This window comes from Salvelinus sp. IW2-2015, linkage group LG19 (genome assembly GCF_002910315.2).
Source record: "Salvelinus sp. IW2-2015 linkage group LG19, ASM291031v2, whole genome shotgun sequence".
In the NCBI taxonomy this organism is placed as follows: Eukaryota; Metazoa; Chordata; class Actinopteri; order Salmoniformes; family Salmonidae; genus Salvelinus; species Salvelinus sp. IW2-2015.
The window spans coordinates 13,555,893-13,572,661 of record NC_036859.1 but is presented as its reverse complement, the minus strand read 5'-3'; the positions used below and the strand labels follow the sequence as shown (position 1 = coordinate 13,572,661).

Here is a 16,769-nt window from a genome sequence, read left to right as displayed (position 1 = left end):
ATATAAGACTTCTGTATATCTTGTATTGTATTTTATTTACAATGGTACTCTATAGAAAGTATATTATATACATATATGAAATATATATAAAAATAATGCCTTTATTGTCCATCCTATATTTTGTGGGAACTGCAATGTTTGGCTCATTCTGTTGATCTTATTTGGGAGTGAAACCTGTGACTTGATTTGTATGGTGTCTGTATAGAAACAAAAATAATCAGAATAAAAAAATAAAATGTTGAAAATTATAAACCAGAGTTGGTTTACTTGAACTCAGACTCTACCTCTCTCCATTGGTGATTGATTGGGCATCCCTTCATCCTGTTCTGAGTGAGACCATAACAGTCTTGTCTGTTGGTTATGAGTGACATTTCCTGTATTTCACCTGTTAGTCCGTGCTTTGGGGATATTCTGTGTACAAGTACTGTGTTTGTCAGAAAATGGGGTAATACTGTATTTTCACTGCTTTTTCCCTCCACACTCTGTAATTTGAAATGTAATGTGTTTGCAGCAGATGTTGGTGAAATGTGCTGCTGCACCTGTTCACTGATGTGTTCCACTGTTGTTTGTAATGACCATGTTCAACTGCAGCTGTACCTCTAACCCTAACACTGTGAATGCCTTGAAATGTATTTTCCCTCCTGGTGTTCCAATAGGAATTTCAGAGGAATTTGAAAGGAAACGCTATATTGAACTCCTATATGATAACTTTCTTCATAATAACCTTCTTTCCCCCCCCCTACCTGCCTTTTCTCCTTTTTATTGCGTTTCAACTTGACTTGTCAATGTATCTATGCAAAACGGCCCAGCTGGGCCTAAAAACTTGATTTGGACTGACCTAGAAAGGCCCAATGTGGACCTAAGAGAGGGGTGTTCCTCTATGATCTGGAAGGGTCCACTGTGGGCCTAACAGAGGGATGGATCTCCCATGGGTTTACAGGACTGAGTCATGACTCAATGTGTGGTCGTCTTTTGGTCTACTACCTATTATGTGTTGGGATGTTTCTTCAGTGTCTGGTCTGTTCTGGTCTGGTCTTTTTTTATTACTGCACGCATGTCAATGTTACCGCTGTATGTTACGCTGGTCTGCTTGTTTGTTTAGCTTTTGTTGTTGTTGAGAATTTTGCTTTGCGATGTTGAGTCCGCCCCCCCAAACCCCTCTCCAGACACACACGATCCACACACCCAACCTCCAAACATTCTTACCTCTGACCCCCATGCTCACCTTGATACACGCACCTCACTCAACTCCCACCCCATCTCCCCCTCACCATGGTTTGTTGCAGTGACTGACCGACTGACCGACTGACTCTCTTGTTTCCTTGCAGTCACGGAAAGCCAACAGTGAACAGGCAAAGACCACTGACAGTAAAACAGATAGCATAGGCAGTGGAAGGGCCATACCCATCAAACCTGTCTCTTATACACATCTAGATGTGTATAAGAGACAGTACATGCACCTTACTCAACTCCCATCTCCCCATCTCCCCCCCTCCATGTTTTTTCCAGTGACCGACTGACTCTCTTGTTTCCTTGCAGTCACGGAAAGCCAACAGTGAACAGGCAAAGACCACTGACAGTAAAACAGATAGCATAGGCAGTGGAAGGGCCATACCCATCAAACAGGTGAGTGTCTCTCTACTCCTACACTAGTCATAGATTGTGTCTGAAATCACACTCTATTCCCTATATAGTGCACTACTTTTGCTCAAGGCCCTGGTCGAAAGTAGCGCACTTTATTGATTAGGGTGCCACATTCTGATCACCAATGGTATTCAGGTAAGTATAGCACATTCACTGTGTAAGTAGCACATTTCTCCCCTTTAGTGCATACACTCCCCTCTGTATGTATTTGGACAGTGATGCAAATGTTTTTATTTGGCTATATACTCCAGTATTTTGGATTTAAGATGAAATGTTTCATGTGAGACAACAATATAGAATGTCACCTTTTATTTGAGGGTATTTTCATACATATCTGATTATCATATATAAAGTGCTTTCATTTCTAAATCCACCCCCCGATTTGAAGAAGTCATAAGTATTTGGACAAATTCACTTAGTGTATTAAAGTAGTCAAAAGTTTTGTATACGGTCCCATATTCCTAGCACACAATTACTACATCAAGCTTGTGACTCTACAAACTTGTTGGATGCATTTGCAGTTTGTTTTGGTTCTGTTTTGGGTTCTCTTTCAAATACTAGTTTTGATGTCTCACTCTGGGATTCGCTGAATAGGTGGATCACTATGGAAGAAACAATCACACAACGTCTGTCGGAGACAGACAGATCGAGTGGCGAATGAGGTGAGCCCCTCCCTCTTTATTATGCGCCCCTCGCCCCATCCTCTAGTTACTCTCGTTCTCAAGATCACTATGCTCTCTAAGCTCTCCTCAGCACGACTTGATCACTTCCTGCTTAACTGTTCCCAGGCAAACCGCGAGGTTAACGCTGCTCAACGTAGTGCCCCCGTTCTCGTCCTTCATGTTGAGTACTGACCAAAAGGAATGGTTTTGCTTCGAGTAGAATTCGCTTTTCGCAATTTTCTACTTGCTCTAAGTCTCCAGTTGTAGTTAGCGTCACACGGCTTTTTCCACGAATTAGGGCCAAAGGAAGGGTAACAGTGGCTTGACCGCAACCCAGTCAGATTCTCTGGTTCAATGAATTATGGCCACTGCTAATCTGCCTCAGGCAGGCACTTGAACCCCTCGCTCTTGTGTTTGCGACTCGATGATGCTGGAAAACCAGCTTATTTCTCTCGTTTTGTGCATTTAACATTCACTCGTTTTGTTGGCTAAACTGACCAGTTACACCTCGATGTGCTATGGTCAAAAGAGAATCTATTCTATAACGCTATTCAAATGGTTTTCTTCGCCATATGCGGCGCTAGCCAACAAGGGGAACACTTGCTAGCGGCTGAGCGTCGACTAGCACACGCATAGCCCGGTTAGCAAGGGCTTGTAGTAAGCATTTCACTGAAAGGTCTACACCTGTTGTATTCGGTGCATGTGACAAATACAATTTGAGTTGATTTGAATTGAATACTTTACTCCCAGCGTTATCATGGGCCCTCGTATGCCATGGGAAACAAACATGCTTATGCAGCTCTCAAACGAGTCATGCGAGTGTTGTAAGGTTTTACTGAGTACCGGCCTTTGCTAGCTTTARCTACGCTACTAGCCCTCACAGCGAATGCTAGCTAGCTAACAACCACCTGCCGATAGCTAGATTAGCTCTCATATTTAGTTTGCCTAGCATTAAGCTGCTTGGTGCCTACTAACTGAACCAGTCCCAAACTGCGGTGATCCAGTCTACGAGACAGCGTAAAACAGGCTAGCTAACACGGCAAGGCCATCCCCTCTCGGGCTAAAGGTTATGGTCTACGCTTTTCCTCCTCTATGCCTGGTACTAGTCAGAGCGAGGGAACCAGGCTTTATCCCTCATCTTAATAGCCCCTCAATGGCCAGGGAGGCTCTGCTTAGCAGAGATCACTCTCCTTATTTACGACCAGCCCTGGCAACTACCGTTAAGCAGGGATCGTCTGACCTAAGAGAAGAGATATTTTCCACCCGAAACCCTTGGCCTATGGGCCTGGCCCGTAAGACGATGGATCTGAATGTGATGTGACAAGCTTGCCACTCAGTCAACTGAGACTATCCAGAGTGCCACTTCTACATGCTCACTGTATGTTAACAAGTGGTGCGGTTTTGAGAAGTGGTGTGACCTAAGGCAGATCATTCCTTTACCAATGCTGTTTTATGAAAGGGGGTCGTCGCTTACAGTCTCCAAGCCTTTAGCCCCGTCTTGAGACCTGTCTATTGTGCTTCAGGCTATTTCGCAGCAGCCTTTAGAGGCGCAGGAAAGCATTTAGATTAAATATCTCCTTCAAAACTGCTTTACTTGATTGCCCTGACATCTGCAAAGCGAGTGAGTGAGATGCACACACTGTCAGTCCACCAATTGTGCCGACAGTTTGCCCCAGGGTTTTCCAAGGTGACTTTTCTACCTAACCCCACCTTTATGACTAAGGTCGGCAATACTTATAATTGCCTCATCAAGAGCTTTTGGCTTTCCACCCGCCGCCCTTCTCTTCTACATAGGAGGAGCGTCTCCACCGTTTGTGTCCAGTTCGCGCTTTGCACATTTACTTGGATAGAACGAGAGCATTACGAAAGAGCGATCAATTCTTTGTGTCCTGGGCACCTCCCTGCAAGGATAGGCTCCTGTCTCATCAACGACTATCCCATTGGATAGTGGAGGCTATTATACTGGGTTATAATCGCAAGGCTTTACAGCCCCTAGAGGGCCTGAGGGCTCATTCCACCAGAGGTATCGCTATCTCTTGTGCGCTGTTCAAAGGCATTTCTGTACAAGAGATTTATGATGCGGCATGTTGGGTCACCCTGCATATATTTTTTCAGTTTTTCTTACTGAATTTCACTGCTCCTTCTTTGGCACATACAGTCCTCAGTGTCAGAGCCTCTTGAGGGGTGACTGTAGTGACTGCCTTGGCTTCGGAGAGTCTGTCTGCTATATGGGAGTTGGCTGTATCCCATAGTGAGAMATTGAAACTAGTATTTGAAAGAGAACTCAAGGTTACTTGCGTAAGCCCGGTTCGCTGAGAATATGAGTGAGATGCCGCACCGCATTTCCCTGCTCGCAAGAGCACAAGGAAAAGAGACATGCTTGAGAATAACCAGATGGTGGGGCGAGTGCACATGGCTCCTTATAAAGAGGGAGGGGCTCAGCTCATTCGCCATTCGATATGTCTGACTCCGGCAGATGTGTGTGATTGGTTCTTCCATAGTGAGACGTCTCACTCATATCCTCAGAGAACCGGCATTACGCAATTAACCTTAGTGATGTGTTGACCAATAGGAACTGAATGGTGAATGATGACTGGAGTAATTTTCTTTGTAAATGACTATATTAGATGTTTCTGAACTCTTCTTATAAATAATCCTGATAATGCCATGATTAAGAAAAATCATGAATGAATCATGAATAAGGATGAGCGAGAACGTTACAGAGGCTACAACAAAACATGCTAACCTCTTACCATTACCAATAATGGGGGAGGTTAGCATTTTTCAGGGTTATGATCTTTGTCCCTCTGTAACTTTCATCATTCACTATTCATTGATGATTATTCACAATCATGGTAGCATCCACATTCATGTAGAAGTGTTCAAAAACGTCTTCTATTTTTACTTACAATAAAAGTGACAAAAATTACACAGTACATTATTCACAATTCACTTCCTATTGGGCAAAACACAACCAAAACAAGCTGCAAATGCATCCAACAAGTATTTTGAGTCACAAGCTTGATGTAGTCATTGTGTGCAAGGAATATGGGACCAAATACTAAACTTTTGACTACTTTAATACACTATGAGTGAATTGGTCCAAATACTTTTGACTTCTTCAAATGGGGCGGACTAGGAACACAGTGCTTTCATTTATAAACGTTAGAGCAGATATGAATGAAAATTCCAATAGGAATTAGAACATTTAATTGTAATTTAATAGGATCTCTATGGAAAATATCCCCCCAAAAAGTTGACATTCTGTACTGTTGCATATGCAACATTTGATCTCAAATTCAAAATGCTGGAGTATAGAGCCAAATTAGACATTTTTGCTTCACTGTCCAAACACATATGGAGGGGAGTGTATTTAAAAATGTATGTATATTTTAAAAAGTTTTGAGCATACTATTCCTGATCTGGCAAGTGTGTTTATGTCAGTGTTGAGGAAATGTTTGCTTTGTGGGTGGGCTGAATCATACATCTTTACAACCACTAGATGGCGATGTGATACCACATTACAAATGAAAGAAACCATTAAAGATTGTAATCATTAGAATCCCATTGCAAGTAGTGCTGTCTGAACCCCGAGGGTTCTTATAATGAAAGGAAAAGGAACCTCAGGAGAATTTCCCTGCAAAGTATCAAGACATACAGATCATAATCTTTAGATACTTACTTTCTGGATGTGTAGCTGTCAGGTTGGATGGGTTTGAAGATTTAGACTCACTATCAGCCTAGAGAATTTGTAATATATTATGCGATCATATTGCAGTACCTAGGTGTCACATATTGACAAGGTATTATTTTCAGCATTAGAGATTGTGGCTTGTAATTTCGTTGAAGGCAGTATTTGTTATATCCATCCGATGTATTTTATTTGACCTTCTAATGTTATTAGACAAATACTCACTTTGTTGTCTTTTAATTTCCCAAGAAAATGTAAGCTTCTAAATCACTTTATTTTCCTCGTCCCCAGAAATCAATTCCCGAAAACACTTTGAGTAATTATAATATTCCAATACAACACTGAAAACTGTCGACACAAGTGTAAGGATCACAAGCTTGTCCATGTAACCAAGCTCCAAATATAGTTTTAATAGTCTTTGAATATGCACTCCAGTCACCTTTTCACCTCATTGATCACCAGATTTACTTAAAGGCACATCTCAATGGATGTTTTAGGTGGTCGGGTGGGTTCCATTACTCCTCTATTGTCCCCACAAGTAAGGAGGGGGGCAGACGACATCAGACCAACGCCTTGAATTGCCAACTCTTGAAGTTTGCAGTTGTCTAAAAAACAAAATTTTGCTCAAAACATATTTTTAACCTTAAGTGTGTACACATTACTTACTTACAGGAACGGGAGATGCCTAGTCGGTTGTCCAACTGAATGTATTCAACTGAAATGTGTCTTCCGCATTTAACCCAACCCCTCTGAATCAGAGAGGTGCGGGGGTCTGCCTTAATCGACATCCACGTCTTCGGTGGCTGGGGAACAGCCCCTTGCTTAGGGGCAGATCGACAGATTTAGTTTTTGCCTTGTCAGCTCGGGGATTCGATCCAGCAACCTGGCCCAACGCTCTAACCACTAGGCTACCTGCCGCCACAGGAGCAATTAGGGTTAAGTGTCTTTCTCAAAGGTACATCGACTTTATACTTTGGATATTGTTTTTCAACAGGAAAACTTAAGAAATAGAGTCTTTAGTATACATTTTCCTTTCAAATTAAGCTAAATAGCCTGTATGAAGTACAGTGAAATCAAACATCACACTGAGTTGGCGTAATTTGTACTAAGAACCAGGATGAGGAGGGATTGACACATTGATTACTATTCTCTCCTGATTATATGAGGGCTTTCAGCAAGGGTCAGTATCCTAATCCTAGCATTATCCTTCTTAACCGGGAATTACGGGAACGGTCAAAGTATACACTTTGTTTTCAACATGGTATGCCAAGCATTCCCTGCTGTTTCTGCACATTTAGAATGAATACAAGTATAAGATGACAGATGAAACGCATAGTAGAAATGGCCAAATAAATAAAATCAGCAACAAAACATTGCCAAACAAGCCAAATATAATGTATACAAACTTTTTATTGAGTCTCATTTGATTCCAATCAGAATGTAACTGTAATGACCAGTGCAATTCCCTCCATATCATTGACCAGGTTATGGTTTAAGGGGATTAGACCAGCAGGGCCAGGTGAGAGGGAGGTCAGTTGACAGAGATCTTAAAGACCCCCCCCCCCCCCTACCAAACATACTTACTGTGAGCTCTGACATTCATTCTACCCATATGATGATGGCCTGAAGTAGGGCCTCTTCCCTTGGTGGGTATCATAGCAACGTACAATAAGACGATAAGATAAGACCTTGGCCAGCTCTCGTCCCATGATCTATCCAGGAGTGGTGGGTGGGTGGGGGCTATTAAGAGTAGCTTATGGCCTGCCCTGGCCAGTCAATTGCACGATACGGAAAATCAAAGTGCCAATGTGAGCTTAATTACCCCTATTGCGCAAATTATACACTGCCCCCCACCCCACCTCCTCCCATCCCTCAATCCACTGACCCTGAGCCCCCTCCTATCTGTAAACATTTTAAATAAAGGCAACAACACACTCACTGCCGTGGAGCTGTCAACACTTGTTTTTTTTTATTCTGGCCTTCGCTCTCTTCTCTCTATTTCCCCCTTTTCCAAACCGCTCTTCTCTTCCTCCTTTTCTCCTCCGGCTGGCTGTCACAAAGGCCTGGGCTATCACTCAGCCACTGTGGCAGGATGCAGCTTTTTTTCCAGGAGCGTGACAATGGAAAGGGAAGACGCTATCTCCTCTGTGTAGATATGGCAATTATCTGGACACGGAGAGTGCGTCTGGCGATCGGCCGGTCTCCTTTGTCACAAAGCCTGAACATGGTGATCATGGTTGAGTGTGAGTCAGAGAGCGCGGGAGGGAAGGAAGGAGAGACAGAAGGTGAAACGCAATTTTAAAAAATAAAAAAAAGTCTTCACGACATGCACCCATTGACTCTTTCGGTCATGATAAAATAACACTATAGTTGCTGTAAGTGATCAAATCATTCTTCTAATATAAATGTGAATTTTAACTCAATTATTCTAATTGTTTTAAATGGAAGCTCAATTTGATAAAAATATATTCGAGGATAAAAAAAGATATTCTGCTTTTGTTTCTGACAGATGAATTAAGAGGTTGTATAAAGTCCCTACATTGGACTACTTCTCAGTATTAGTATTGATCTTTTCAAACCAGTGATGAATTTATGTTGGTCCACTGATTACATGTATAGATTTATGGCTGGCTCAATAAGGACAGGAGATGTATAACATTATTTGTGTGTAAAACACGCATTACACCGTCGCCAGAAGCCTTGTGACGGGACCATTTACTTCATGTGATCATAAAGCCATTACATTGTGTTTACAGTTCTTTTATTGACCAAATCATGGAGAAAAGAGTCTGTGCACGCTTTGATCAATTTTAGTCATTTCATATACCAAGCTTTCGGGTCACAAAGACCAAATCATGAACAGTATGTATGTGAAACACCAGGTTTCACACATGAGAATACAAATACGTTTATAAAAGCCGTCTTTGAAATATCCCTAATAACAGCAGTATGTCATTGTTAAAATGGCAAAACAGGTATTGGGTAGTGGTTATCAAACTTCAAGAAAAGACCATTACACAAAGTGATGATCAGAGGCCTGCTAGGGCCCTCCAGTAGGGGGGTTATGGATGTGTTCATCAGGGCATAGAGGTCCTCTCTCTGGGCATACAGAGGCTGTCCTGGGGCCCCAGCATGAGTAGGTCAGGGCCAGATCAAGGCAGGGGGAGCGGGGCCAGGATTAGGATGATTGTCTGCCCCCAGCCTGGTGCCTGGGTCAGCTAGGGTCAGCTCCTGATGTGTTAATTAGAATTATACAGCTCTGCAGGATGGCCCAGCCTAGGACAATATCGGAGGGTGAGGTTACCCTATTTAACATTGACACACACACACAGAGGAAAAAGACACACACACACACACACACACAAACACACAGAGGAAAAACACACATACACACACACACAACCCTGGCTGTAAAAGCACAAACACTCCCCTGGTAATTCCCTAATTAAGCGTGCCCCTCCCCTGGTCCATACCCCCAGAGAACCTTCACAGCCCCACAGATCCCAGTGTTTGGCCAACTCCTGCAGAGGAACTGCCATTGTTTACCCTGGATTGTCCAAGCAGATAAGGCCAACCATCTGAGGAATTAAGAGGCTCCAGAAGATAATGGTGGTGGTGGAATAGAGGAGAGGGGCTAAGTCAGGCCTTTGAAGAGGGGAAGATCACACACCCTAATCCCTCGATGGAGAGGTCCTCCAAAGTTCAACTGGTCAGGACATAGGGATGAATGCATACAGGGGCAAATTGGATTGTCTCTGCTCACTTTGACTGTAAGAGTGTAGTTTGCAGTAGGACAGGACCAATTATGGAGGTTCAAGTGACCGCTGTTGAGTTGCATTGACTATGAGGTTATAGTGACCAATGAGAATCATAAATTGGAAGGTTGAAAAAGGTTGTACTCGCATACTTACTCACATACATACAAGTAACCTGCTCCTGTAAAATTACCCCTCTGGTCAGATCTAAGGATAGAGCAAGTGTTCTCATTGTCATCCCAAGTTTGTTGCATATGTTTTAGTCCACTGTGTTTAGCTGGAGGAAGACATTTTCTGACCCTTTATTCTCCTCTCTCCTCCAGGGCATCCTTCTGAAGAGAAGTGGGAAGTCCCTGAACAAGGAGTGGAAGAAGAAATACGTCACACTTTGTGACAACGGCCTCCTCACCTACCACCCAAGTTTACATGTGAGTATCCCTACATTTGGTATAGTTCCGTTTGCAGTGGACCGTTTTAGCTATGTAGGGAATAGAGAAACGACAACATGCATGCTTGTCCCTCACAAAAAGTTGAAATGAACGATTTAACATAAATATTATGTACACATATTGATACATTTATAAACAAGGTTTCCAGAGAGACAAAAAAGCTAGCAGAGATCTTTCAGCCTCTGATTATAAGAACTCCATCTTAGATGACTGCTATTACGATTATAAGGTGGGGGAGGGGACAGAGAGGCAGAGGTGGTGGTCATCTCTACCCCCCCACACCTCTGTGGTGCCCGTGTAGCGGACATGAGTCGGGCATGGTTGCTCATGGTCACGTGATGAGGTAGCCCTGCCTGCGAACTTCAAAGCCAGCGTCTGCCCACGGAACAAGGGGTGTCTGCCCTCTTGGTCTAGTGGTCTAAGTCTAAGATGTTGGTTGCTCCCGTGGGAGACCCGGGTTCATATCCCGCGTGTTACACCCGGTCCTGGAGTTATGGTAATGGGAACATGCATGACGCTAGCTGCTACTGCTGGGGTCTGCTGTGTGCCTGCCGCGCCCGGGCCACCACGCTAGCTTGTATTTATAATGGCGCTCACCGCTGTGCGTGGCGCTTGTTGGAGGCTGAGGGACCTGCCACATCCGTCTCTGTCAGAGTCCCGCTGGGCCACTAATACCTCTTAAACACTCCGCTGCAGCCTGCCGGCAGACTCAGTCAGGGCCCCCCCACAGCACGACACGGCTGCCTCATGCCCTGCTTGTCCCGGTCTACAGACCTCTAACCCCTCCCACTCCAACTCATGAGTTCTCGCCTTTGCATTTAATCCATAAGAGTTTATTGACACATAACAACATAATAAAAAAATCCCCATCAAAATCCGTCAGTTTAAGCTAGAGAGAGATCAGGTTTTTGGCATGGGCTTCGTCTCAATCCACCGCATTCGCATCAGTGGGATACCGAGCTACAGCGGTCTTCTCGCGAAAACGGCTGTAGCGTCCAAACCGTTTTAGCTGCTAACTATTATGACCACTCTATGGAAAGGGGAGACTGAGGAACACGGACAAGTTCCAAAAGTGTCACGGGACTCGTCTGAAGGTAGCCTATACAAACGGATGGAAGTAGTTTTGTGCCAACAAAAAATAAGGGGTTAAATATGTCTCCAAAAAAACATATTTCCTGAGATTTCTTACACTACACTTACATAAACGTTTTAGAACACCTGCTCATTCAAGGGTTTTTCTTTATTTTGACTATTTTCTGCATGAAATAACACATCCGGAATCATGTAGTAACCAAAAAAAAGTGTTGAATGAAAATACATTTTATTTTTGGGATTCTTCAAATAGCCACCCTTTACCTTGATGACAGTGTCGCACACTCTTGGCATTCTCTCAACCATTTTCATGAGGTAGTCACCTGGAATGCATTTCAACTAACAGGTGTGCCTTAAAATTTTATGTGTGGAATTTCTTTCCTTAATGCGTTTGAGCCAGTCAGTTGTGTTGTGACAAGGTAGGGGTAGTATACAGAAGATAGCCCTATTTGGCAAAAGTCCAAGTCCATATTATGGCAAGAACAGCTCAAATAAGCAAAGAGAAACAACAGTCCATCATTACTTTAAGACTTGAAGGTCAGTCAATAAGGAGAATTTCAAGAACTTTTAAAGTTTCTTCAAGTGCAGTCACAAAAACCATCAAGCGCTATGATGAAACTGGCTCTCATGAGGACCGCCACAGGAATGGAAGACCCAGAGTTACCTCTGCTGCAGTGGATAAGTTCATTTAGATTTACCAGTCTCAGAAATTGCAGCCCTAATAAATGCTTCACAGAGTTCAAGTAACAGACACATCTCAACATCAACTGTTCAGAGGACACTGTGTGAATCAGGCCTTCATGGTTGAATTGCTGCAAAGAAACCACTACTAAAGGACACCAATAAGAAGAAGAGCCTTGCTTGGGCCAAGAAACACGAGCATTGGACATTAGACCGGTGGAAATGTGTTCTTTGGTCTGGAGTCCAAATTGGAGATTTTTGGTTCCAACCGCCGTGTCTTTGTGAGACGTGGTGTGGGTGAATGGATGATCTCCGCGTGTGTATTTCCGTGAAGCATGGAGGAGGAGGTGTGACGGTGTGGGGGTGCTTTGCTGGTGACACTGTCAATGATTTATTTAGAATTCAAGGCACATTTAACCAGCATGGCTACCATAGCATTCTGCAGCGATACGCCATCCCATCTGGTTTGGGCTTAGTGGGACTATCATTTGTTTTTCAACAGGACTATGACCCAACACACCTCAAGGCTGTGTAAGGGCTGATTTACCAAGAAGGAGAGTGATGGAGTGCTGCATCAGATGACCTGGCCTCCACAATCCCCCAACCTCAACCAAATTGAGATGGTTTGGGATGAGTCGGACCGCAGAGTGAAGGAAAAGCAGACAACAAGTGCTCAGCATATGTGGGAACTCCTTCAGGACTGTTGGAAAAGTATTCCAAGTGAAGCTGGTTGAGGGAATGCCAAGAGTGTGCAAAGCTGTCATCAAGGCAATGGGTGGCTAAGAATCTCAATATAAAATATATTTTAAAATATATTTATACTGCATGATTCCGTATGTGTTATTTCATAGTTTTGATGTGTTCACTATTATTCTACAATGTATAAAATAGTAAAAGTGTAGATAAACCCATGAATGAGTAGGTGTTCTAAAACTTTTGACCGGTAGTGTATATCTCCTGGATATAAGACAGACACTTCCAAACCTTATTCGTGGTAATTTATTTTTTGGCTGTCTTTTTTGCTGTTTATGAATGTGTTATTGAATGTGTTTCTATGGGCTATAGTAGTAAATGCCAAATTCATTTTTTCACATAACCCCAAAAAATCTAATTCAAATAGCTAAATGATCCATTGTATGACCATCTTAAAACAATTCCATATGTTAGCATATGTTTAGTGAAAGTTGGAGAAGTATTTGTACACATTAACTCCAGATTTGTTTGACCTTAGAGTCCAATTTGAAATAATATTATGTATATTAGCAAGATCATAGATTAACACTTCTCAGCAAAGACATTCATACTCGAAAAAGCATTGTCATTTGCTTGCAACATACAGTAAATAGACTAAATCTGGTTTTGTGATCATAGATTAGCTTCAAGTTCCTCGGTGTCCACATCACCAACAAACTAACATGGTCCAAGCACAACAAGACAGTCGTGAAGAGGGCACGACAAAACCTATTCCCCCTCAGGAGACTGAAAGGATTTGACATGGGTCCTCAGATCCTCAAAAGGTTCTACAGCTGCACCATCGAGAGCATCCTGACTGGTTGCATCACTGCCTGGTATGGCAACTGCTCGGCCGCTGACCGCAAGGCACTACAGAGGGTAGTGTGTACGGCCCAGTACATCACTGGAGTAAAGCTTCCTGCCATCCAGGACCTCTATACCAGGCGGTGTCAGAGGAAGGCCCTAAAAATTGTCAGACTCCAGTCACCCTAGTCATAGACTGTTCTCTCTGCTGCCACATGGCAAGCGCTACCAGAGCACCAAGTCTAGGTCCAAGAGGCTTCTAAACAGCTTCTACCCTCAAGCCATTAGACTCCTGAACATCTAATCAAATGGCTACCCAGACTATTTGCACTCTCTCTTTTACACCGCTGCTACACTCTGTTGTTATTATCTATGCATAGTTAACTCTACCTACATGTACATATTACTTCAAATACCTCAACTAAGCGGTACCCCCGCACATTGACTCTGTACCGGTACCCCCCTTTATATAGTCTCGCTATTGTTATTTTACTGCTGCTCTTTAATTACTTGTTACTTTTATTTCTTATTCTTATTTATTGTATTTTTTTAACTGCATTGTTGATTAGGGGCCTCGTAAGTACGCATTTCACTGTAAGGTCTACCTACACCTGTTGTATTCGGCGCATGAGACTTGTACAATTTGATTTGATGATATTCTTCTCATGACATGATAATGGATTAATTTAGTAGCCATTGTTAGCAGAGCAATGTAGCATTACAGTGATGTACAGGTAATTGACAAAATAAGGAGTTGGGCCACAACAAGCCGCCAGAACAGTTTCAATGCACCTTGGCGTAGATTCTACAAATGTCTGGAACTCTATTGGAGGGATGCGACGCCATTCTTGCACTAGAGATGTTGTGTTTTACTGATGGTGGTGGAAAACGCTGTCTCAGGCGCCACTCCAGAATCTCCCATGTGTTCAATTGGGTTGAGATCTGGCGACTGAAACACACACACACAGACGCATACACACACACACACACAAACACTTTCAACCTCCTCTGCTCCTTTGAGACCCCTCATTCAAAGTCACTGAGATCTCTTCTATCCATGGTAGCCAAAATAATGAACAACTGGGCATTTTTATAATTAACTTGGAGCCATACCTGTTTTCAATATAATTTACTCATTTACTCAAGTGTTTCCTTTATTTTGGAATTTACCCGTATGTAATTGACTAGTTAGCAGCTCTGTAGATCTAGATCATTATAGGTCGTAGGTCACCTGAGGCATGTCTATACGCTCTGTCTGGAGTGTCTGTCTGCTAACTTACTGAGCAGAGGTGAGGCAGAACAGGAACTGCTGTTTTATTACTAGACACCTGTTTATTCCCATTCTGAGCAACCGAGCAGACTGAGGGGGAGGGAGAGAAGGGGAGAGAAGGAGAGAACGAGGGAGGGAGAGAGAGAGACAGAGACAGCGGGTGTTATAGAGACAGAGCGACAGAGGGCGTTAGAGAGACAGAGGGTGTTATAGAGACAGAGAGACAAATGGTGTTATAGAGAGACAGAGTGTGTTATAGAGAGAGAGAGACAGAGGGCAATTGAGAGAGAGAGGCGGGGTGTTATATAGAGAGAGAGAGAGAGACAGAGGGCATTGAGAGAGAGAGAGAGAGAGAGACAGAGGGCATTGAGAGAGAGAGAGAGAGAGAGAGAGAGAGAGAGAGAGAGACAGAGGGCATTGAGAGAGAGGGTGTTAGGGAGAGAGAGACAGGGTGTTATAGAGAGAGAGACAGGGTGTTATAGAGAGAGAGACAGAGGGTGTTAGAGAGAGAGAGAGAGAGAGAGACATAGGGTGTTATAGAGAGAGAGAGTGGGTTGGGAGCGAGAGCAACCGGGAAAGAGAGAAGGTGGGTAGGAGAGCGAGACATGGAACGAGAGAGCGAGGATCCCTTTAATTTCGCAGTCAGCCAAGCCATCCACACAATCACCTTCTGTTAATTCTATCTGCTACATCAATTAAATTGTTTGTAGAAACTAATTGAATGTGGCTTAATCACACATCTTAATAGCTTTGCACGCTTCGATCTGGCTGTTAATTCCAGCAATAAAATGAAATGAGAATGAGGAGCGCTAGCTGGCTGGGTAATTAGAGAAGAGGCAGGGGAAGAGATGAGTGCTTTATGGCACTGTGATAAAGGAAAGGAGAGAGATTTAGAGATGAGGGGGGGGCACACCCAGTAAAAGGCCGAGCAGAGCGCAGAGTTCTCCTCATTGATATCTGCTGATATCAATGAGTTTCACCTTGGCTTTCCTTCCTCATCCACTTGGGATGGTGATGTTGTTTTAAATCGAAATCAAATGACCAAATTGAAAGAGAATGACTGTTTGCGTTCATTAGTCTACTCATTAAGCCTCTAAAAGCCAGCTAGCTTGTGAGGCAGCATGAGCACAGGTGATACCTAATGTTCTAAAACTTCTCTTAGCTGTCGATCAGTCGCTTTTGGTACTTTTTTATTTTGCTTTGAAGTGGATGAAAGATATATGTCATATCATAAAACAAAAGTGAAATGTTATTTCTTGTCAGCTAATGGGGCAGTTAGCGTTTTCTTTTTTCAATGAAATATCCACGTTTTAGAGTAATGACATTGACTCTGTGTGTTTTTTGTGATGTTTGTGTGTTCCAGGACTACATGCAGAACGTGCACGGGAAAGAGATTGACCTGTTGAGGACCACGGTCAAGGTGCCAGGGAAACGACCACCCAGAGCGGTCACCACTATCGCCCCCACCGCCAGTCCCAAGACAAACGGGCTGACCAAGGACCGTAGCACCCTGCAGCTGGGCGTAGTCACCACAGGTGAGAGGGAATGCCTAGTCACCACACTGTGGGTCCATTCTAGACCTCTGTACCAGATATGGGTCAAAAACATAGGTCAAGCTAGCTTTGATTTAGTTTACATGTTATAATAGAACAAATAAAATAATCCCAAAAGCTTGAAGCACACCTCAAATACTTTGAAGTATCTTAAAAGTGTTTGACAAATGTATACTATATATACAAAAGTATGTGGACACCCCTTCAAATGAGTGCATTCATATGTGGACACCCGTTCCTGACAGGTGTATAAAATGAGCACTCAGCCATGCAATCTCCATAGACAAATATTGGCATTAAAATGGCGTTACTGAAGAGCTCAGTGACTTTCAACGATGGCATCTTTCCAACAAGTCAGTTCATCAAATTTCTGCCCTGCTAGAGCTGCCCCGGTCAACTGTAAGTACTGTTATTGTGAAATGGAAATGTCTAAGAG

General features: G+C 43.2%; 1 protein-coding gene across 1 annotated transcript in view; it reads left to right on the top strand.

Moving 5' to 3' along the window:
* Positions 1-16,769, top strand: part of LOC111978956 (arf-GAP with GTPase, ANK repeat and PH domain-containing protein 3-like) — a 231,378-nt gene that overhangs the window by 132,852 nt on the left and 81,757 nt on the right. Inside the window, exons 9-11 of the mRNA XM_024009205.2 lie at positions 1,540-1,626; positions 10,076-10,180; positions 16,144-16,302. Coding sequence (XP_023864973.1) covers positions 1,540-1,626; positions 10,076-10,180; positions 16,144-16,302 — 351 coding nt within the window. The remainder of the gene's footprint in view (positions 1-1,539; positions 1,627-10,075; positions 10,181-16,143; positions 16,303-16,769) is intronic.